This window comes from Acomys russatus, chromosome 3 (genome assembly GCF_903995435.1).
Source record: "Acomys russatus chromosome 3, mAcoRus1.1, whole genome shotgun sequence".
Lineage (NCBI taxonomy): Eukaryota > Metazoa > Chordata > Mammalia > Rodentia > Muridae > Acomys > Acomys russatus.
Genome location: NC_067139.1, coordinates 39829215 through 39852892, shown reverse-complemented (window position 1 = coordinate 39852892; position 23678 = coordinate 39829215). Strand labels below are relative to the sequence as shown.

The following is a 23678-nucleotide window of genomic DNA, read 5'->3' as shown; positions in this document are numbered from 1 at the left end:
CAAAGCCGCCCACTTAGCTGACCCTTTGTCTGCATGGCCCTCTTCCCATGCTCCACCAGAAACCAAACCAATGGGACTGCAGATCTTAGGCTCCATCCTCGCATCCTGTGAGCTACACACACCCATTCTCATTATGAAGCACCCCGCCTGAGGCTTGGTTTTGGTTTGGTTTGGTTTGGTTGTTCTTTTTAAGAACAACAGAAAATGAACAAATACAAAGATTTGTACTGTGAGAGGAAGGCAGTTGCTGATACCTCCCCGCTCCTGACCCTCCCAGATATTTGTAAGAATTGGATTTGGGCTAGGGCAGAGTTTGGAGGGGCTGACTAGCAAATGCCTGGAAGGCTACAAATGGAGCATTGTGGGTAATTCTTCTGGGGCTCAGAAGTGGCTAGGAAGGACCTGGAGTGTCTCACAGGCAAGCTGTGTAGCTGTGACCAGAATGCTGATGAAGCTCAGATGGAGAGAGAGGACGCACTTTTGGAAACTGGAGCAAAGGCCATCCTTATTACACCACTGCAGAGAACTAGCGTGAATGGTGGTCACGCCCCGGCCTGGGGGCTTATGGGAAGTGGAATTTACCACATCCATGACCTCAGGTATCTTGCTGAAGAATCTCGGAATCTTAGAAGATTCAAGGAGGAAGTCCTGGATGGTTTTGATGGGATGTAGTAGGACTCCAGAGCAAGTATAATCCAAAGGTGGAATTTTTAATTGAAAAGAAAAGAGTGTAGAATGTGGTCAGTTCATAGCCTGACCTAGGAAGGAACACAGACACACCCACACATGAAAAAAAAAAAAAATGAAACCAAAACAAAACAAAGGACAACACCCAAAGAGCTCAAGACAGATTAGCACACATACTGAGAAGCAGGTTATTCTTTTATCTGAACAATAGAGGAAAGGCCTCGAACAATCTCAGAAGTCTATTAGCTCACCCCTAGAGACTGCACAGCAGTCTCAGGGAGCAGGCCCAGGGCATTCATTCTTAAGACCTCCTTAGGTCTCTGTCTCAGGAATCAGCTATGCTCTGTGTCTGCCCCAGCAATGGCTCAAGATGGCTCATGTCACTGTTCCTAAGGCAGCAAGCAGCGGACCTTGAGACCACATGGTGCTAATGTAGCAGGCATGCCAGATGCAAGGGCTGTGGGCTTATGGCAGCTTTCACTCCGACTTTAAAGGAAAGCCAGGCAAAAAAGCAGGAGGTAGCTGCTGCAGCAAAGACTGTCATTACTATGCTTACTCAAGTCCTGGGAGTGGGACCATCCCTCTTTGAGCCCCAGGAAGGCACTGTGTAATGCCAGGCTGGTGAGACTTCAGGCAATAGCTTGCAAAGCAAATCTCAGAGAGTAGCCATGTGGGCTGTGACTTGACAAAGCCTTTGAGGTTAGGCTGGCCTGAGGCTCCAGGACCGCCCCCCCCCCCCCCCGCTATAGTGTGCATAGGATGCTGGACTCTGAGCTCTTAAGATTTCATGTCTATCCTAGTGGGTGTCTATCTTGCCAAGAGCCTCGGTTCTGTCTTACTTGCTCAGCTCTTCCTTTGGGATAGAGATATTTGCTGTGTGAATACTGTTTATTCTTTGCCGCTGTGTCTTGGCGGTATACGCACATGTTTGCTTTCACAGGCCCACAGCTGGAAGGAGTTCTCCTTGAGCCTCAGGTGACACTTCTAATGCACTGCCAAAACAAAATAAAGACCTCGGACTTTGGGGGATGGAATGATTAGATTTTGTATTTTAAAAACACTGTGTGAGCATGCTTTTCTGGGACAAAATTATCTGAGACGATCAGCTGAAAAGAGGAAGGACTTGCGGGTGAGGGTTCTAGAAGTTTTCACTCACCCACACTTGGCTCTGTTGTTGGGGCCAGTAGCAAAAAAGGGAAAATGCAGTGGTGACTGGGAGCATGTGGCTGGGAAAGCTGCTGACTTCCTCACATCCAGGAAGCAGAGATGTATAGAGGCAAAGGCTGGAGGCAAGGTAGGTGGGCTCCCAATGGCCCACTTCCTCTGATTAGATGACAGCTCCCCCAGTTTCTACCATCTTTCAATAGTCTATTCAATTATGAAGCCCATCGTTAATCTGCCTGTTAATTAATGGAAGAATTATTTTAATTCTTTCCAAATGTCCTGCTTCTGATAATGCATTAGGACCAAGCCTTGGCCCATGGCAGGGGTTGGGGGTGGGGGGACATTTCATCTCTAAACCATAAAAGACATAAACCTTTAAGTCCATAGTGAAATGCTATGGTTTGGACACTCTTGGGTGTGTTTGCTACAGTCTCCTATGGAAGCTTACCCCAGTGTAGTGGATTTGAAGTCACAGGACCACAAAGAAGTACAAACCAATGCCCCCGAGTCCTCATGCTCTCATGCCTTCATATGTGAGCCTCTTCTTTAGGCTCTAACTCCCCTGAGGAGAACGGATCCTTACTGAGGGCTGCTGGGTATGCACAGCTCCAGGAAGCCATTGTGACTAAAGCCGTGTCATTTCCCAGGCAGGACACTTGGGAACCTATGTGAGAAACCTGGTGGTAGGGCAGAGTGAGGGATGCTGGGAGGATGGCGGAAGCAGAAAGTTCCAGCAACAGTTGTCAGGCTCCTCACTGGAATCAGATATCCTCTGCCATGAGGCATCATTAACCCAGGAGGTGGCACAGGAAAACACAGGGTTCTTCTGGGAAGAAAGATGAGGCGGGCTGCCTAGGGAGTACCTGTGCTAAATACTTTATGAGCATTTTTATCTCATTGGCCTTCAATTTAACAGCCCTTAAATTGGGTACTGTTACTTGTAGTGGACAGAAGGGAAAACCAGGCTCAACTGGTGTGTGTGGCACAACCGGAATCAAATTGAAGTCTGTTCTGCCACAGAGCCCTCATCTCCAGCCCTGGAGGACATGCCTCATTAGGCGAGGAGGGGTAGTTTCCAGAGAGTGGGGAGGTAAACTGAAACATTTCCACGGTATGGCTTCCTACTGGTCTGACTGACAGAACACTTAAAGAGTGAGTGACATTGTGAGGGTCGCATGAACTGATTTGTCAAGATCATCACTCACTGTTTTTGTTACCCCCTCACAACTGTGTGCTGTGGATGGAAGGCGAGGAGAAGGCCTTCCTTGCACATGGGAGCCAGGGTTCTTTCTTCCTTCTCTACTGGGAACTGTTCTCTCAGAGACCCCGTCTCTCTCTCTCTCTCTCTCTCTCTCTCTCTCTCTCTCTCTCTCTCTCTCTCTCTCTCTTCTCTCCCTCCCTCCTCCCTCTCTCTCTCTCTCTCTCCTCTCCTCTCCTCCTCTCTCTCCCTCGCCTCGCTCTCTCTCTCTCTCTCTCTCTCTGTTAAGCCAAGCCCCAGGCAGGTCTCTAGTAGACTGTGGACAGGGACAGGCTGCTGTGGCTGAGGACTGATGGGTGAAATGGCACCGCAGCTGCTCTTGCCTTTTAAGTGCCTTGGAGCTGGGCTGGATAATGGCTCCAAACTTACGCTTTGCCTTTCTTCTTCATAACAACGTGTAGGTTCTTCTTTACACTTGCGTTAGGTCCATCTGCTTCTCCTGCTGCTGTTCTGCCTCGAGGGCAGGTGAGGTGGCCACTGCGGGAATCTCGGACCCCAAGGCGCTCACAGCCTCTCTCATTACCTGCCACTCTGGTGCTGGTGGTCGCTTCCAGTAGGATGGTATATTTGGTAATGCTCTAGGCAAATGGTTTTCATCCTTTGGACTTTAAGTCTTCTTGCTTTGTCCTAAGTATAAGTGTATCACTGAGAGATAATGGGATTAAGGGGAGAACTCTGCTTTGTATAGAGCCCCTGCCTACTGCAGATGGCAAGCCCCTTGGAGAGGCCTTTTCTTCCTTAGGGGTTGTGTAAATGAGAGACCGGCAAAGGAACTGGTAAAGTGGGCTTAGCATAGGGGACTGGGTCGCTAGGCAGCTTAAAGTATAGCCTGATCTCTCTCTCTCTCTCTCTCTCTCTCTCTCTCTCTCTCTCTCTCTCTCTCTCTCTCTCTCTCTCGGGCCTTTTGTGAAACAGTCACTTCACTCTAGTGCTCTTACGGAGGTCACAGGTTATTCAATGCATCTCCATCTATCAGGGGCTTCCCAGTGTCCTCACTTCTTGTACCCTTTCGGGTATATCCTGTGCCCTGCCAACACACCTCATTTTAGCACTAAGGGATCGATGAGGAGCCTCTGTCCTCTAGGAATGTTCGGTTCCCAAGACTGGAAAGAGGTTAACTGCACTGTGGCCCCACGTTGAGTGGAAAGTTCTGGCTTAGTGTTGCACTGCCCCAGCCTTGAAGTCCTGTATCACGCTGGGGCCTCTGAGCTACTCCCTGGCCACTCCATGTGACTGTTGTCAAGCAGAAGAGGCAGAGCATCTTGTGAGGAGGGAAATCTCTTTGTGAGTGATCAACTCAGGTATGCTGAGCCCCGTCTCAAGTGAGATTGAGACATCTTAACAGCTGTGGCCTCTTGCACCTGTGAGGATGAAAGTAGAGCCTGGAAGTGGGGGAAGCCAGGCACTGAGCTAATCCCTGATCGCCATCCTAGGTAACGCTTGGTACTCCAAGCAGCATCAGGGCTAATGGGCTTTCAGGAGACACAGAGTAAGTGAGAGCCAAGTGCTGTCCTGAGAGCCTGGGCACATTACTGTTGGTATTGTTCTTCTAATATCTCATTTTCCTGGCACATAGTAGGTGTTCATTAGATACCAGCCGAGTCAGTGATGTACAGCATCTACCAAAGCAGTTATTTTATCTCCCTTGGGCACAGGATCATATTTCCCACAGCAAGTTAGGACTGCACAGGGAAGCTCTGAACTCAGGTTGGTATACTCCAGTACTCCAGCTGGAGACTCCATCCCTCTGCCCTCTAGGAAACAGGAAGTACAAAGACTGCAGTGGTTGACACGTTGCTTCCCCTGAGAGGCTCACAGCAGTGACATCCTTCCCAGGCAACACAGGGACAAAAGTAATTGATGAGCTTAATTATCTGTGGGAAGGACACGATGGGGGTGCCATGCTGTCCGCAACACAGGAATCCCCTGAAACGGAGGCGCATATGTTACAACACAGACTCCACAAAGCAGGGTTTTATTCCCACCATCCAAACGCTTCTCCTCTCCAGAATGTGATGCTGTGGCGTTTGAAAAATCACTCTGTATCAAATACGGATTATATTAGATGGAGAGCAGCTAGCTTCCTGTGGATCGCAGTTGCCCTTCCTTGATGAATTTTGGCCTGACTAACCAGGTTCCAGATTGACATCAAAATGTGCAAGTAGAGACTAGGCAGGGGTAGAGGGGAGGTTGGTTGGTGGGGGCGGGGAGGAGGGCTAGTTTGAACTTTCTAACTTTGAAACTGGGGAAGGGAATCCACAGAGGAGCTTGGAGCCAAGGGCAGAATGCATAATGAACGTCTGGGGCTTTGAAGCTTCTCCCTTTGCCCAGACCTGGTCCAGGCTCTGAGGCCTTCCTGGACATTCTACACCCAAGAAAGAGCACACAGTTAGCAGGGAAAGCTAAGGCTGATAGCACCTCAAAAGCTGTAGGGACTGTTTTCCTCCTGTGCCATTTCCTTAGAACCTGAGTGCCTGTCATGCCATCATCTGAGTAGCACCAGTATTCTTCACTGCCACTTTTGGTTTCTTCCCTGCCCACAGGTCCCCTATGTCTCCCTTCCTTTACTGACTGTGTACCCAATAGATAGATCGACACAAGTTTTTAGTATCTTACCTCCAGATTGGGCTTTCTGTGAGTAGTAACTCCTCCCCTGGCCTTTTGGTGGGCAGACTGCAGATCTGTTTTATAATGTACATCCCAAGAAATTACTCACACCATATATTGTGACATCAGATGCCTTCATTCCACCTATCTTCCTCAGTTTACCTTTATCAACTCATGGCCACTTCAGAGTCACTGGCTGTAGCCTCAGAAGAAAATAGAGGGTCAAAAGGGAAGGCTTATCCGTGAAGATACTTCTGGCTTTGCAATGAGCAGTGAGACCCATTAGCCTCTGGCTTTCGTCACAGGGCAAATGTTTAACAGGGTCATCCTCTGGGGACACCGAGTCTGGATGGCTCTTCTCTCATCAAGTTCTGATAATGATGAGAACAGGCCCTGTGGCGGGGAAAGCTGCCATGAAAAGGAAGGGAGAGACAACAGTCTTTGTCCGCCCTCACCAGTTTCACACCTCAGCTCTGTCATCAGAGAATGGACTCTCGCAAGGACACTTTATTACTTAAATGTATTTTTCACAGAGATGATGCCAAGCAAAGAAAGCCCTCTTTGAGTTATATGCCTTTTTGTTCGGCACCGCGGGGTCTTTCATCTCTAAGCAGTAAAATCAGGCAGTAATTCAAAGTTTAAGCCACTGTTTCATTTCTAAAACATTGCCTCAATCTTGCTGAATTTGGTCAAAATTGGCATTTTTTTTTTTTGGTCATCTTTATCTCTGGTTTTATTTTTGCTGGCTCTGATGGACATATGCAGGGCTTCATTCATCAAGACATTTGGGGTGTGTTTTCCCCAGGAAGTTAAAGCATGGATGGGGTGGAGAAATTATGCTGAAGGGCAGCTATAAAAGAAGCAAGGCTGAATAGTGGGTGACAGTGATCTTGCAAAGGCCCAAGGTGAGCTTTTAATGGCTCTTTTGACCTTGGTGGCTGTTAGCTTGGGCCAGGAGCTGGTGAATATGCTTAGTGGACATCTGTTTTCTCATTCTTCAGAGAACATTAAGGGTAGCTGGGATGGAAGCCATCCAGACTATCACATGGAAAAATAAAAAATAAAAAAGAACCTTTTTCCATTTGCATTTCTTCTTTCTTGCCTGTGAAGGCTTTATAGGTAAGCAAAGCGGCAGTCTTTAATTCAGCGTCAAGGTTCTAGTCTTGAGACTAATGCAGGAGTTTTTGTTCCTGATAACATGGTTTATAGGCTATGGGGACACAGCAGACTGGTGCTGCCATTCTGAAGGTGCTCTGAGTCTGGCGTACAAGTCACCCTGCTGAGCATGTCAGCCAGTTGCACACAGGGGTGGAGGGGAGTCACTGTGACTGTGCTCCCAATGACAAAGTGTTCAGGCCCAGGTAACAATGAGTTTGGAGTCACAAAGGAGCTATTACTGGGTCACCTTCTCACAGTTATAGGTCTAATATAGATCTGCCCTTCCTTGTCATTACTGGTGTGGTCATCCCACCTCTGCCTTTGATGGCTGTAGCACTCGGAATGCTCTGATTTTCTATCATTTCTTTAATATTCTCTAGTTTCTTTGGTGATAGCTACGGCAGGGTTTTGGCAGATTTTCTTCCTTTATTTATTCTTTCTTCAACTCCATGACTACATAGTGTTCTCAGTGCTTGGGATGCTCACAAGGATGAAAAGAGCAAGGACCTTAACAATGAGCAGCCTGCAAACAGGGGTTATGATGGGGGCCACCCTCAGAAACACCCTGGGGAGGATGGAGCTCTTTACCTTTCCTGGTGCAAAAATGGCATAACCCTGAGTGTGTCCCCTTGGGTACATTTTACAGAGATGTGCCACTAGTGTGGGACTTGGCTTGGTATGTAAGACAGTCCTTTCTTCCAGCACTGTGGGCTGAGAGGATGGACAGCTCAGCAATAAAATATCCTGCCCCGAGAGCACAATTAAACACCTTAGGAGCAGAGAGCAGACATTGACACAACAAAGCTGAGCGTGCCTTCCATCTCCCCAGAGCAGCTTTCACTAAGCAAGCAGTTCTGAACCTCAGTGTCTGTGCGTGTTCAATGGGTGTTACACTTCTTCCTGTGGTGGGGCTGGGGTGAACATTAAAGGAGGAAGTAGAGGTACAGTTTTAGCACAAATACCAGGTTCATAATTAACTGTCCAAACAGTGATTCATGAAGACTTTATAAGCCGTTCCTGCCAGCATCGTGAAAGACGCTGGAATATGGGGATCTGTATTCTGAGAGAAACATAGACACACCACAGAAGAGCCCTGAAATCCCACTGCTATGTTCTCATGGGGAGAAACATTGGGGGGGGGGGGCAGGAAGAAGCAAAAGGAGCAGGGATGGGACTGTGTGTAGCTGAGGGAGGGAGGGTGGCCTCCAGGGGACTCGCATGAGATGGATGGTGAGACAGAATCTCTAAGCAGGGAGGACTTGGCATGGGAAAAGAGGACTACTACTTGCTGGGGAGCACAAGGGTAAAGCGGGGACAGAAGAGGAGGCTGTGTGGTGGATGTTGACACACCAGGGTCCTGTTGTCAGAGGTGGTCAGGATCAGATGGTGACTGAATGCGAATGTTGACCTGGCGCTTCCAAAGTGTGGCTGGATATGTTTTCATTGTAGGTGTGGGGAGGAGCACAACCAGGGATATCTGAAAGAGGTCAGAGCAGGTACGGAAAGCAGCAGGGGAAACGTGGTCAGTAGACTGACCCGGACCATGAGAAGAGAGAGAGGGAGAGAGGAAGAGAAGAGAGAAAGACCAAAGAAGACTGAGAGAGGTCCAAGAGTGGAGCCTAGAGAACTAAGACAGCCTGTGGCCAAAATGGCAGGGTTATATAGGAAAAAGAAGCTGGAGTAAGGGAAGCTAAGTCCCTGGGGGCTGGAGAGGTTTAGGAAAGGGGGCAGGGTGAGAAGCTCTAAGGGAACCACAGATACTGAGCACTAGCTCTGGTATACTAATAGGCTCCTCATATGGCCTTTTGCTCCAGTTCTCCTGTTAGGGGCCTGAGAGTGACAGGCCTTTAAAGGGAAGACTGGTTTTGACTCAGGGCTTGTACATTTCGGAACCCGCCTCAGGTTGGGTAGGGTGGTGGGAGTGAGTGTTCAAACCTTGAAATTGTTTTTGACCTGGGCCACAGAGTTCCCAAGCCTGGGGTCAAGAGGTGGGGAGTGAGTTAACTCAGGCGGTTTGATTGGCGAGGACAGCAGTAGGATCAATCTGCAGTTAGATACAGTCAGTATCTACCTGTCCATCTACCCACGTATCAGTCTATCCCTCACATTTTCATCTAGTACCATGTGTGAACTCAAAGGCGAGTTCACGGAGCTTATAAGAACATGGGTAAGGAAGCAGCACGAAAATGAAGAGCATGAGAAAGTCAGACAGACACAGGGTCTGGAGCTCGGGATCCTCCCATAGGCCTCCTGGGGATTATAAAGCAGAGCGCCAAAGGGAGGCTCACTGTAGGGGACCTGAATGGGACAGATAGGTAGATGTGGGAAGTGGGCATCACCAACAGTCTTCCCACCAGGCTAAAAAGCAGTTCATTTGAGGAGGATGGGGAACAGGGAATGAGTGTGAGCTGGGATGGGTGTCTCAAACAATTTTGCATTTTATAAAGACCACTCAGGCATGAAGCTGCTTAAGAAGAAGGGAGAGAATAGAGGTGGGGCTGGTGGGAGAAGACAGATGAAGGGAATGAATTATATTGTCTGCCCATGCCTGGGATGCTGCCTGGCAGGCACTAGACATCTGCTGGCTGCCCATTCTGCCTTCTTGATGGCTGCAGGCAGCTGGGCTATCTTTATTTAGTGATAAGGAAGGCAGCTTGGAAGGGTTATGCAAATGGCTTTGATTCTCACCTCTAGTGATGTCCTGGAGCTCAAGGTGGCAGATCCCCTTCCTGGCTCACTGGAAGAGGTGCAGACAAAGCCCTGCAGACAACAGCACCCTGCCAGCATCACAGCCCCACCTCAACCTGCCCTGTGGAGGATACTGCCTTGCAGCCCACTGGAAACCCATGAGGGCTCAGCAGGCTGGGAGCATCCCATCGCTGTACTTCCTCTCCACTACCACAAAACTAGGACAAGCAGGAAAGAGATGAAATTCTGAGGGCATTTATAGAGGCAGGGAGTTTATTTTAAGCATCGTGGGTACCCCAGAACATTGCCTTTCTTTTCTCCTGGAGCTGCCAGGCCATTACACTCCCCGCCAGCTTCCTTCCCCCACCCCTCGACACACACATACACACGCATGTACGCACGCACGCACGCACGCACACACACATGCACACATACACACCAGAGGTGAGAGATAGTTGTCCTGGTTCCTATTCTGTCTCTTGCACCTCTTGGGCATTCCCTGCTTCCCTATGTAAGCATCTTTTTATTTCTTCTCGCTTTTCTTTGTTCCTTACCTCAGGAGCAGCCAGTGTGTCTTCTCTTCCTGTGCTTTCCTTTCTTATTTGTGTCCCTTTTCCTACTTTTGCCCCTCTCGTTTGTGACATGGATGTGTTAGTCTTAACCTTCTGCAGCTTCTGGGATGATGATTAATTAATGAGTTTCCAGTCAGCCCGCTTTCTCCAGGCACAGACATATGCCAATCATCAGGGTCTACCAGCAAGCACAGTTTTCTTACGAGCATCTTTCAGGCCCCAGTCAACTTCAGAGACCTTGCCCTATGAACCCAACTGTACTTTGAGTCCCTGGCTGGGCTTCTCTGGATTGCAGACTCCCAAAAAATGCTCTTCCCAGAGGGTTTCCCTGGGAATATCAAAGTTTATCTGCTCCCCTAGAATAGCTGTGGGACCTTCTGCCTCGGGAGGAGACTGAGTTCCAATGTCAGCAGTTGCTGGAACCCAAGGGCTGGTACTCTCATCTTGAGATACAGGTCTATGGCCGACCAGCTTCATTTCTCTAAGTTATGTTTGCTATAAGCAACCGGAGTCAATGTATGAGTCACCAGAGAGAAGCAGGGGCTGCTTCGTGTGGCATGGTAGGCGAGCACAAGGACAGCCGCTGGCCTTTTCTTCCTTGCAGCTGTCCAGCAGGCACCCTGAGCCCACTTTCCCTTTCATCATTCCAATGTCATTTCTCCATGCTCACATCTCTCTTTTCGCCCTCCTCACTAAGGCTTGATGCTCTTAAAGACTTTGCCAAAGCCCTGGCTATCATAGAAGTCTTGGAGTCATAGAATACAATGTAGCCAGGCTCTCGAAGGAGATGGCTGCTTACTTCCAGGCACAGACATGTGTACAGATATGCCAGGATGGTGTGGGGGCTGTAGGGAGTCACCGTGGACCCAGAGGCAGGGGCCTGGAAGAGAGCAAATGGAGCCAAGTGGGAAGTGGAATCCTGAAATAGACCTGACTGGTCTCATACCATCTGTCCCTGGGCTGCCATCTTTATTTCTGTGGCAGTTAAGTTTCTTCTTAGAGCTCATGTCCATTAGGGCTGGGAGAAAACCTGGCCCTGACCAGTCTGCTGTGGGTCTTAACTGATGGCTGAAGCAGGCATCCATCACCAGACAGCTCTGTACATGGGCTTTTCTTCCCTTTTTTTTTTTTTTTGTTTGTTTTGGGTGTTTTTGTTTTTGTTTTGAAACAGGGTTTCTCTGTGTAGCCTTGGCTGTCCTGGACTTGCTTTGTAGACCAGGCTGGCCTTGAACTCACAGTGATGCGCCTACCTCTGCCTCCTGAGTGCTGGGGTTAAAGGCACGTGCCACCATATCTGGCTCACATGGGCTTTTCTGGAGCTTCTTCCTTCGCTAGGCATTTCCATGAAGACCTTGCCATGCCTATGTGCTATTCTTGGTACTAAGAGGAAGCAGGCCCGGGAACTTCAAGCTCTTCCTCATCTGTTCTGTCCCCAAAAAATTCTAGATAGAGGAGACATGCCATATAAATGTAGAACTATGAAGTATCTGCAGCCCACAGAGGTTTCCAGGCAGAACAGACAGCGAAGAAGAAACTGGCAGCGAGCATCAAAAAGAAGCCCCACAAATTGGGAACCAAAAGCGGAGGTCAGAACTGGGGCTGTCTGGGGAGATGGAAAGCACGCTGGGCAGGAAAGATCTCCGGGCAACAACAGCAGTTTGGGGGTGGAATGCAGCAAAGAGAAGCTGTGGGTGTGTGGCTGTAACCCGTTACAGTATCTCTGCTGTAACAGAGTCAGAGATTGGGAGGTAGCAAAGCATCTTTTTTTCCAAGCCCCTTTTACTGAGAGATGATCAGCATTGCAACTTGTTACAGTATCTCTGTCCTGCCCCCCCCCCCCCCCAGAGTGGAGGGCAGAGCATCCTTTTTTCCTCAAACTCCCTTCACGCCTCGTCTTGCATCTGTCTTTATTTCACATGTGGGACCCCACACTGGCTTTGTTATAAACAATTTACAGTAACTTCATTCAGCTTTTCATCCAAAAGCAAACAATTTGTGTATGAGTTGCTGAAATTTGCCCTCTCCCTTACTGAAAGGGTTTGTTTGCAAAGTCATTGAGAGATACCCAAGAGGGAGAAGGGTAAGGAAGTTTCTTAAGAGAGAAAACCATAGACATTTGTCTTCTAGCCTCAGTTTTCAGCTTTGGGATGGGAAAGGGAACTCCCCAAGGTCTAAAGTATGTAGGTTCATGCACGTACAACATTTTGCCTCCGGCTGAGCCCTGCCTGCTTCCATCCATTAAAAATTTTGTGTCTAGGGAAACCCTCAACCATCGCTTAACAACTTAGTGAAGACCTGCTCTTTTCCTGAAGAGCCAGGTCTCAGCCAGCACGATCCTGTCACTGATCACAAAGAGCCCGCCCCCTGCTGGGGAACAGGAGCAAGGACTGTGGTTGCTGGTTAAAGTGGCCTGTGCTTAGGGAAGGTAACCTTGGATTCTGGGAAGAGTCTTCAGGAACCACTAGACAAAGTAAGTTAAAACTCCTTCCCAAGCTATTGATTCTATAACTGTTGAATGGAAAGAGCTTAACATAGAGTGATTGAACTCTGTACACTGTCACCAACATAGGGTAGCTGTTAATAGCATCACCTTTGTGTTTTCCATATGTAGCCGTATCCTTTCCCTTGAAGTATTTGGAAGCACTTTAGAGACATTCGATGAGTAACCCCTATTAAATGGTAGGGGTGTTCTTTTACGTAACCACATTGGAAAGCATTTACTATTGCACTCATGGGGAAATTATTTCAGAGCATCACCTAATGATGCATTCACATTAAAATCATGATGTTCCCCTCCAAAAGTCTCTTACAGCTTTGTGTGATTATTACCTAAGCACTAAGGAGGCTCACTCATCGTGTTTGTTTCCACACTTTCTTTTAATTCAGACCCTGACTGCCCACCCTGCCCTGAGGTATGGTTTTCTAGGCATCTGTCTTCTCAGACATCCTCTGTTTGGGACTTTTGCTTTGTTTTCTCCTGACTTGGTTCAAGCTCAGCAATTGTGTGGCTACAGTATTTAAAATAAACAGTTTTAGGTTTATTTATTTTATGAGTATAAGTATATTTCCCCTGCATGTATGTAAGTGAGCCACGTGTGTGCCCAGGACAGGGAGAGATCAGAAGAATGTGTCAGTCAGATCGCCTAGAACTGGAGTTACAGATTGTGAGTTGTTATGTGGGTGTGTGGGTCTCCTCTTTTGTGGAGAGCTATTGGCTATCAGCCCACGAAGGCAGGAGGAACAAAAGACAAAGTGCAGGGCTCAGAAGGCCATGAGCATGATGGAAAATGACCACTCTGGGAACCACTTCAGGGAGCTGGTTCAACTGTATTCTGAGAGAGCAAGGGCTTTACAGTCTTTGGGGAATGGGTAGGGGGCTCTAGAATAGGTGTACATAATTGGTTGGAATTAGGTGCTTCAAAAATGCTTGACTTGCATTTGGCAGCACGCTCCTATCATCTGAATGGGAAACATAGTACCTAATTATCCTATAGGCACAGGGAGAGGAGAGCAAGTAGGATGCTGTGTCAAAGGCCGTATATCAAATATGGTTAGAAACATCTATGTCTAAAGACTCTCAAGATGAAGTCAGTCAGAGAGCAGGAGGCCCTGCTGGGGAGAGGGAGTCCTCCATCTAAGGGCGAGCTCAGAATAGCTTTCCAGACTGGGACAGTTGCAACCTCAAACAGCAGGGTCCTTCCAACATGGATGCTGGAAACTGAACTTGGGTCCTTTGCTTGAGCAGCAGTGCTCTTAACTACTGGGCCATCTGTCCAGCCCCAGTTGGCTGTAGCATTTTATAGAGCCACTACATTTTTCTTTTGGTAGCATATCAGCAGATGCATGCCAGACTGTTCCATCATGCTATTGACTTGGTGTCTTAGTCTCCCTATTAAGATGTGACAGCCACATATGTTGCTGGGAATGTACCTTCTCTTCTCTGTTATAACTAAACATTCTATGGGGTACACTTGGAGATTAAGAACCTTGTATATGTCTTAGTCTTCATTCATTTTTCCCACAGACATTTTGCATTGCAAAAAATGGCCACTTTCTAATTGTACCTTTCTTTTAAAATTGGAGGGCTTTTTTTTTTTCTCAAAGAAGGGCTTTTCTTAGCAGCTTGGTTTAAAGTTTAATGTTCTGCCTCCCTTTGAAACTCTTAAATCTTATATGAGAGATAGATGTACAGAAGACACAAGAGTGAGTATACAGACATGTGCAGAAGTCACAAGAGTAAGTATAAGACAGATGTGCAGAAGACATGAGTGAGTATAGAGAGCAGTGTTCAGAAGACATAGAGTGAGTATATAGATAGATGTGCAGAAGACACAGAGTGAGTATAAGACAGATGTGCAGAAGATATGAGTGAGTATAAGACAGATGTGCAGAAGACATGAGTGAGTATAGAGACCAGTGTCCAGAAGACGTAAGAGTGAGTATAAGACAGATGTGCAGAAGATATGAGTGAGTATAGAGACCAGCGTTCAGAAGACATAAGAGTGAGTATAAGACAAATGTGCAGAAGATATGACTGAGTATAGAGACCAGCGTTCAGAAGACACAAGAGTGAGTATAAGACAGATGTGCAGAAGACATAAGAGTGGGTATGCAGACAAGACCCAGTCTTGGTACACAAATGGGCCAAATGTCAGGTATTTAGTTGAGACTGTCCCTAGCTGATAGAAAGATGGCCATGCTCCTGTCAGGGCCCAGGGCTTCTATGGCTGGTGGCTCTCTGAAAGAAGTCAGGTGGAGAAAAAGGGAGGGACTTTTGGCTCCATTCAGAACCTTCCCAGACATGCATGCAGGTTTGCCTTCCTCTTTTTGTAGTAAAAATCCACTAATGTGACATCTGTTCTTGGCTCTAGGCCAATAGGACAAAGGACTGTTCCAATGGGGTTTATATGGCAGGGGAGGGGAGACAGAATATTGTGTGTGTAGGGGTCCTGAATATTGAGTGGATGATCAGGAACTGGATGGAGAAACAAAGCTAGTTGGGGAGAGAGTTACAAAGGATAGTGCAAAGGCCCTGAGGCAGAGGGATCTGTTGCCACTTGAGAACCAGTGGTGAGGCCAGCACAGCTGGAGAGAAGAGCTGAAGGGCCCATCTGGCTGCTGCGGGCAGCAGCCACTCACTCACTTCACGCCCAATTATTAGAGCCAGCAAAGCCTGGGGATTACTTCCCTCCCTCTACTGTGACATGATTTTGGGCGAATGAAAACAAATCAGAATTCATCAACTGTGAACAAAATTGTCAACTGCGAGCTGTCAACAGACTGGTTTAAAAATAGAAGATAGGTTGATGAAATACAGTGGAGAAAGCAATTTAAATAAAATGTTAAAAATAATACCCCAAGCATGCGAGGCCTGGCGGAGAGTGTGGAGACCCGCGTGATCAATGAACCAAAGAGAAGTTATTAGCTTTGCTTTACAAATCACAGGAGAGAAAGATGCACTGGCCATTTGCAGGAAACATTCACTCATGCCAGTTTATTGGTGTGTTATGCAAAATGGAAGCAAGGATTGGCTGGGAAATCTGCTAGCACATGTATTTTTAAGTAGGTCAGTGTCTTGAGCACTCCCACACATTTACCCAGTGCTTCCTCTCTGTTTCTTAGATGCTTGGGGAAGGCACTTAAGTTACAGCAGGTCAAGGGTCTAGAAGCCTCGGAGGATTGTATTTATATTCCTGTTTGTGTGAATATGGTGGCTGCTCTCTGCTTAGATGACCTTACCTGACTTCCTAGTTTATCAACTCACTTCCTCTGCAGAGTTAGACCTAATTATTCATATAACCACTTTATCATAAAATCAACAAAAGGCTTCAAATTTTCATCTGTCCATCTACCAGTGTGGGGCATGAATCACAAATGACACAACATGGCTCGTTTCTCACACCCTGAAACTGCCGTCCTGTGATTTTGTTTGGTTTGGTTTGGTTTGTCTTATATCTTTCCAATAGACCTGAGCCAACTTAGCACAAAGATTTAGATTTTTTAATTCTAAACCAGAGCATCTCCTTGTCTTGGAGTCTGTCTCGTCTTAAAACACTAGATGCAAAGTGTATCAGTTAGCTTGGCTGTCACAGCAAAGAACTACAAACTGAGCTGTGTAAATGTCAGAGTTCCCCTCACACAGCCCTGGAGGCCAGGTGTTTGAGATCAAACAACAGTGGCTGGCTAGTTCTAAAGCAGAGGGGCTGTTCTTTTGGTCTCTGATGCCTGCCCCTCCCTCCCTCCCTCCCTCCATCCCTCCCTCCCTCCCTTCATCCCTCTGTGTATTGGGGGTGTCTCCAGAGTTCCTTGGCTTAGAGACAGCCTTCTCCTGCGTGTCATCACATCATCGTCCCTACCTGGCTACTTCTGTGTCCACACGTTCCTTATAAGGATACCCATAATACTGGCTTCTGGCCCCAGGGAACCTGTTTTCATTTGCCTGCCTCTGTAAAGCCCCCACTATTAGAAAAGCCCAGGTCTGAAACTCATTTGGACCTAGCTTGCATGTGGGATGGAGATGGGCCCTAGCAGGAGGTGTATGGTTTTCAGGGGTGACTAGGGGTTCACTGCAGACAGCAGCAGAAGGTCTTCTCTGCTAGATCCACTTCCGGGGTGGGTGGGGCTAGAGGACTGGTTTTCCTGTAGAAGTACCAAGGCAACCATTATCCCAATGGGTGTCCTTCAGCCTCTCATGGAGGACTCCCAGGTTGACCTCCGCTTTGGCTATTGTGCGCTGTAAGGAGCTGAGAGGCTGTCCAGTCCAGAGGATTTCCTTACACCCATTTCCTCTGTGTTATACCCTCAAAACAAAATTTTTCTTTCTAAAGTGACAGGCAAGTAATGCTATACTCTTATTAGCCCCCAAGAAGGCTGTATTTTTCCAGTCTTACTTGGTTTATAACTGCCATGCTGTGAAAGTTGAACTTGGCCCAGCATGCTCTGACTGCTTAGACCCTCCCTCCCCGACAGGGCTGGTCTAGAGTGAGCAGGTGGAGGCCCCTTGGCCAATTCCTCATGGCATAGCAGTCAACATCCATAGTTACATCAGGTTTAGCTCCTGCTTTTGCACAAACCGTAGGAAATGTTCTCAGCCCTCGATACCCTGTGACGCTGGGAGGATGCTCATCTCCCTTCCCCACATCTCCCTTGCAGCATCCTTCCTTCGCTTGTGCTCCATTCTCTGCCATGTCTTTCCCAAAGAGAAATCTCGTGCTTCTCTGTGCCTCTTTATTTGTTGTTCCAGCTAAGTTGGGAGCTGGATAAACCACGGCTGCATCTGCTGAGTTGGAGGAAGCCCAGCATCCCTTGGGCTATGTACCTGTTTCTAGTGGGGAGCAGTGGGAAGAGAGGCTCTGCAGCAACCTCATTCCCCCTTGGCTCTCGTTTCCTTAGCAGGCCTGGATTGAGGTCACAGCACACCTGCCTCGTGATGATTTCCAAACCAGTACATGTGTTTCCCCTGTCCGGTCGGCTCTGTGAGGTCAGCTGGGTCCACCTGGGGGCCTGTGACCTAAAGCTTAAAAGAGAACAGTGAGCATTGGCCTGGTGATCAGGTCCCACTGGCGCTGTGGAGCTCACTCAGCAGAAAGTCTTTCTGTCTGAGAGTCACCTAGGCCCTCTGGGTAAGGCTGGCATGGAGATCACTTCATAGGCCTCTCTGTTGTCTCTGCCCTGGCAACAGCCTGATGCTGATGAAGGACGGGTATTATATCTGCGAGGTTTACTTCAGGAGATGGGTCAGGGAAGAGCCTCATGAAGGAAACAAGTCTCAAGTCTCAGGCCCTAGGAACACCTCTGGCCAGTGGCGATTCGGTACCCCCATTCAAAGCATCCAACAGCCTTAGTTGCATGTTCCCGGAGGGCTCCCCAGAGGTGAGCATCCTTTCCAGGGGGTGCTTTGGTTCTAGCTTGCTAAACACCTCCAGAGAAGCTTGCACATTTCATTATAAAATGGTAGATGCATTTTAAAAGAAATGTGTGTTTTACTTATAGGAGTTGTTAAATCCAGGAACAAGTTTAAACGAAAAGCCAAATTAAAATGTGAAACAAACATCACCCATTTTATGAAGCTCCTGTGTTCCTCAACGTGCTAGGGAGGTCACCCCTAGCTTGATAGCATTCATCTAACACACACGTTATAAATTTTTACCGTCTCTGTCTGTCTGTCTAGCCTGTTCTGAATTTTTAAATTCAAACAATAGTTAAAAGGTTCGAATAAAATGATGAGATTACAACCATTTAATTTTTAAAATTTTATCTGTATGTTTTGCCTACATGTAGACGTATGTAGTATAAGACTATCTGGTGCCCATAGAAGCCAGAAGAGGGCACTGAGTGCCCTGGAACTAGAGTTAAAGAAGGTTGTGAAGTGCTGTGTGGGTGCTGGGAAGTGAACCCAGGTTGTCTAGAAGAGTGTCGAGTAAGCTGAACTGCTGAGCCATTCACCGGCCTGAGAACTAGAGCCGTTTGAGCTTCGTTTACACATTACATGTTTTCCAGTACAGCTTTCGCAGAGGCTCCTGTCTGGGATACAGAGAGGGCAGTGGTCTCTTCAGACTGTTGCCAGGGGAACGTGGATCACGCAGGACCACACAGGAAGTGGTGTTTGGCTGCTGAGAGGCAGGTGGAGTAGGCTGACTCTTGTCAGTCGCCTGGGGTGAGCGTGAGGCTGAGGGACAGGCGCTGGCCATGGAGGCCTCAGAGCAGACTTGAGTAGAGTGTAGGGTGAGATGGAGTGACAGTGTCCTACCTTCTTGTGTCGGCAGGCTGGGAAGCTCCTGGGCGGGACCCAGGGCTGTGATTTGGGGAGTGTACAGTACTACCCTTCTTCCTGCATTTTGCTTATTCTTGTTTATTGAATACCTACTATGTGTCAGGCTCATTGTGGGTTACATCGTGTCAGAGATAAGACAGAAAGTGGGGTTTTCTATGGTCTAGAAGGATGCCAGCTGGTCTACACACACACATGCACACGCACACACACACACGCACACACACATGCACACGCACAAACATGCACACACATCCACACGGACACGCACACACAGACAGATATACAGAGAGACATTCACACAGACAGATAGACACACAGAGATACACACAGATATACAGACAGACATACACACACAGACACATGCACATACACAGATATACAGACAAACACACACATGCACAACACACTCACACACACATGGAGGCTACAACAGCAGCATGTGACGTCCCCAAAGCTTGATGGGAAGTGCAGATGAGATGCTGGAATCTTCCCTATTGCTGCTGATCCATCCATCTCTCGGGGTTGGTCACAGGGCAGTCCTGGGACCATGGGGCAGGGAAGGTCAGCACTGAGGTCAAAGCATGAGGAAAGTGTAGATCCCCCCTCAAGAAGGGTGAGGTTGGCTGAGGGAAAATATTTGAGTCTGTAACAGGCATAAGCAGGCAGTTACAGCAGTAATATGAGAAGGCCTTATGATGAATTCAAGTGATAATGTGAACTTTATAAAATAAATTTATACATAAAATAAAAATTTTGCCTAAATAAGATATAGAAAGTCTCTTTCAAAACTAGTTTGTAAGCCTCCAATATGAAAACAAGGGTTATTACAGAGAGCCAACCTAAGAGGAGGAAGAAGGGAGGAGGAGGAGGAGGAAGAGGAAGAGGAGGAGGATGCCGCTGGCCATGGTGACCTCCACTGCAGGTGCACATACTGTGTGTGTGGCTTAGTGTTTATCAACTGGACAAAGCTAGACCCAACTGGGAAGAGAGAACTTTAAGGGAGGTACTGCCCCCATCAGACTGGCCTGTGCGTGTGTCTGTGCAGCATTTTCTTGATTCATGGTTGATGCAGGAGTGTCCAGTCCAGTTTGAGTGGTGCACCTCTGGGCAGGTGGCCCTCGATTTCCTTTAAGAAAGCTGGCTGAGTGAGCCATGGGGAGCAAGCTACTAAGCAGTGTTCCTCCACGGCCCCTACTTCAGTTCTGGCCTCTGGCTTGCTGCCTTGACTCCCCTTTACGACGGGCTGTAAGCTGTGAGCCAGGCTGCCAGGTGTTAGTGTTTATCACAGCAACATAAATCAAACTGGGGTGAGTGCTATTTGAAGAGAAAGTTGACACAGTGACCTTCAGCTTTCCTTCAGCCCTTCCTGCTGCCTGCAGGCACATCCCATACCCAGAGGTCATTTTGCTCTGGTCTCACCACATAGTCTTGTCCACATGGCTTTAGATAAATGCACTTTAATTTACTCCAAAGTTGGGGCAAGTAATGTTTGAGGCCCAGGCCTGGCTTCATTTCACAAAGTGCCCCGGACTCCTGTGACCACACTGGTCACATGCTAGGCATTTCAAGATCATGTATAGAAAGGAGCTTTGGATCAGAGGGAGCCTGCTCCTTCTGTAAGCTCTGCCATTGCCCCTTGGATGGGCAACAGCTTGGGTTACACCCAAAAATTGTGGGACCCTTAGAACTGGCTTTAAAGTGCTATTTGCCTGGGTTTGTAGTTTGCCTGGACACTGAACATCTCATTTTTTTTCGCAGTGAGCCCATGTCTGTTCACCTGTTTTCTAGCGAGTTGCTTTGCAAACTTTGGTGGTTCCTCACAGGATGACTTGTGTTTTCTAAGTCGACGACTGTATCTGCCCTTCCCTTGCTTTTATATGATTTTCCACGGTGTCTGATAAGAGCCGCATGCTGTGTAGGTTTGCAGTCAGTTCTGTCTATCTCTCCTTCCTTTGAACCTCCACCAGGTTCCCAGGCCCTGGGCAGGAGACTGATTATATGCAGACCTTGATCCTGAGAATTTGACAGGCAGAAAGGGAGGAAACTCAGATAATGCATCTGGACCAAAGGCAAAGGTGCAGATTCAGCCGCACCATGTGCTTCAGGGCTCTGAACCTTTGGCCACGTGACAGAAACTATCTCAGGACCCTTAAGGGCTCAGCTCTGAAGTCAGACTGAGTGCATTTGACTGAGTGCTAAGGTCTTTTATGAGTTGTGTAACCTCAAAGAGCCTCAACTTCTCTTTCCGTAATACACAAGTAATAAGAATGCTGGTGGCTGCTGTGGTCTAAGACACCTGGAAATACCTTCCCACTCTCCTATTTGTGTGTTCAGTCCCTTGAGACTTGAATGTTAAGTTAGGAGAAAGGGACCCAAAGGCTACAATTGTTACTGACAAAAGATGAGGGGAGGCTGTAGCTTGTGAACTTCTGACACCGAGTCCCGGACTTAGGTAGACACTCCCATTATCTCCCAAGCTTGTTGTAGGAGGGCTCCAGCTACAAAATACCAGTGTAAGGTCAGCTCCAGACAGGGGACACAAATTTTCATTGCACATTACTCCCGAAGGAAGAGGCAGGCAGAGCACCTCACACGTGCCATCCAGACTTGAGAAAGAGCTGCCTGAACTTTGCTTTGATTTGAAAGTGGAATGTCCCTCACAGGCTCACATATTGAATATCCCTCGTAGGCTTATGTATTGAATGTTTGGTCTCCAAGTGATGATGCTAGTTTTGGAGAGTTTAGAGAAATGAAAGCTAGCTGAAGGAAGTAATCTAGTTGAGAGATGTCCTTGCAGTCTATGTCTTATGTCCTGTCCTGGGTTCTCCTCTTCCCTGCTTCCTGTCCACCACAATAATGCCAGCAATTCCACCACAGTGCCCCCACCAGGATGGGCTGAGGCTGTGAGCAAACCAAATCTTCTTCCTCTTAAGTTGTTTGCAATGGGCATCTGTCACAGTAATGAGAAAGCAGGTTACCCAGAATGCTCTCAAGCGCTTGCTCTGTGTGGGAGGGTTAGCTGAGAAGCCTCTGGGGAGCCATGGGAGAGCTTCATGGGTCATATAGAACTCCACATCTATTAACTTTCAGATAATCATCGTATTTTATAAATGATGACAGTTGAGCCTACAGTTAATTAAAATCTCCTTTTCAGTTCTTTTGCTGTGTTTTGGAAGTTTTCTGGAACATTTGGGAAAACATAAAAGGCCAATCCCATTAGTGTTCTAAAAGCCAGACTGTTAACAGGAGAGGCCTCTCTCTCTTCTCTGTCTTTCTTGTCTTAAAGCGAGGATACCAGCTGCTCCCAGAAAGCTGTGCATCGGTCTGCACTCACCGTGTTCTGATGATCTGTCCTGTCCCTCTCTTGCAGTGCAAGTTGGAATTCCATGCTTGTTCTACAGGCAAAAGCCTCAGCTCCCTCTGTGATGGGCCCTGTCCATGTCTGCCTGAGCCTGAGCCGCCGAAGCCCAAGGCAGAAAAGAACGGTAAGTGGATGAGGGTTCAGAGGGCAGGGCAAGCTTGCATGGTCAAGCCTGTCTTACTTGCCTGGAGCCAAGCTTGCAACAGAGCTGTTCAGGCCCATGAAGGGAACATAGGCTTATTTAGCAAGTATGTTCCCCAGCTTGGCTAGGGACTCTGAGCTGAATCGCTTTCTACCTTTAAAGAGAAAATGAAGTGCAGAGACGCGTTTAACAGAGATCTGTTGGAGCAAGTGTGTGCTGGCCTCTTTTAGATGGTAGTTTAGCTCTGGCACAGGAGGGGCAGGTTTTCATCATCTACAGTCTGCCCTTGGGTTTATCTTTCTTCAACTGTAAACTCTAGAATCCTTTGAACCTCTCAAGACTAAACATCACAGAAACTGCAGAAATCCTGTGGCCCAGGAGAGCTTTCACCCCCAAGCATTTCTTCATCAAATACATTCTACTGGAGCAGGGCGTAAAGCCAAGGGACAGATGAAAGGGACCACTCCTGGGGACTGTTGCCTCCAGTCCAGGCTTGAGAGTGCAGGGCCTACTAGGGCTTCTTGGGATGCTTTCTAATGGAGAAACAATATGGTCTCTTGGCCACTGCCTCTTTCGGAAATTCAAGTTTAAATTTGCCTTCAGTGGCACTGAGTGTTCTTAGCTGTGATTGGCTGTTTCACAAAAAAGCACCGCGTCTGTGTATACCAATGTATGTGAATTCACATTTCCCAGCTCAAGAAGCTTCCTATGACTAAAGGAATGATCAAGGCTAGAGACAGGAAGTATCATTTCCACTAGCCATGTGGGCAAGGGCAAGTAGATGAAGACTTCAAGTCCAAGTATGGGCGGTTTCATCTCAGAAACATTACAGGCTCCTCGGTGAGCTCAAAAGAGCAATATAGGTCATGTAACGTGATCATAAGTAATCAACAGAGGTCACTACTGATTTCACAGCAGCCAATCTCACTGTATTTGAGGCCAATTTATTTATATGGTTGCACTAAGAAAACTTAGGTAGAATGTATAATACCTCATTGGACTTTGGAGAGAAAAACCTAAGGCCACGGGGAGTTGAAGTTGTAGGTATAAATGAGGTCAGCTTTGGAAGTCAGGCCCTTTTCAGTCCAGGTCTTTGATCTCATTGATAAAAAGAACTTAGAGGATGTGCACAAAGGCCCAGCCAGAAAAGTTGTCTTAAGAAGCCAGAGTAGGTGGTCACATGCCAAGTAGTAGCATGAGGGGATTCACGAGCAAGGCCCACACTGGACGGCTGGGGTGCTCCTTCACTGGGCTAGAGGGTGCTCATG

General features: G+C 47.7%; 1 protein-coding gene across 2 annotated transcripts in view; it reads left to right on the top strand.

The window, feature by feature from the left end:
- Nucleotides 1-23678, top strand: part of Spock1 (SPARC (osteonectin), cwcv and kazal like domains proteoglycan 1) — a 454464-nt gene that overhangs the window by 352759 nt on the left and 78027 nt on the right. For both annotated transcript variants that reach the window (XM_051172511.1, XM_051172504.1), the window contains exon 6: nt 22278-22392. In XM_051172511.1, the coding sequence (XP_051028468.1) occupies nt 22278-22392 (115 nt within the window). The remainder of the gene's footprint in view (nt 1-22277; nt 22393-23678) is intronic.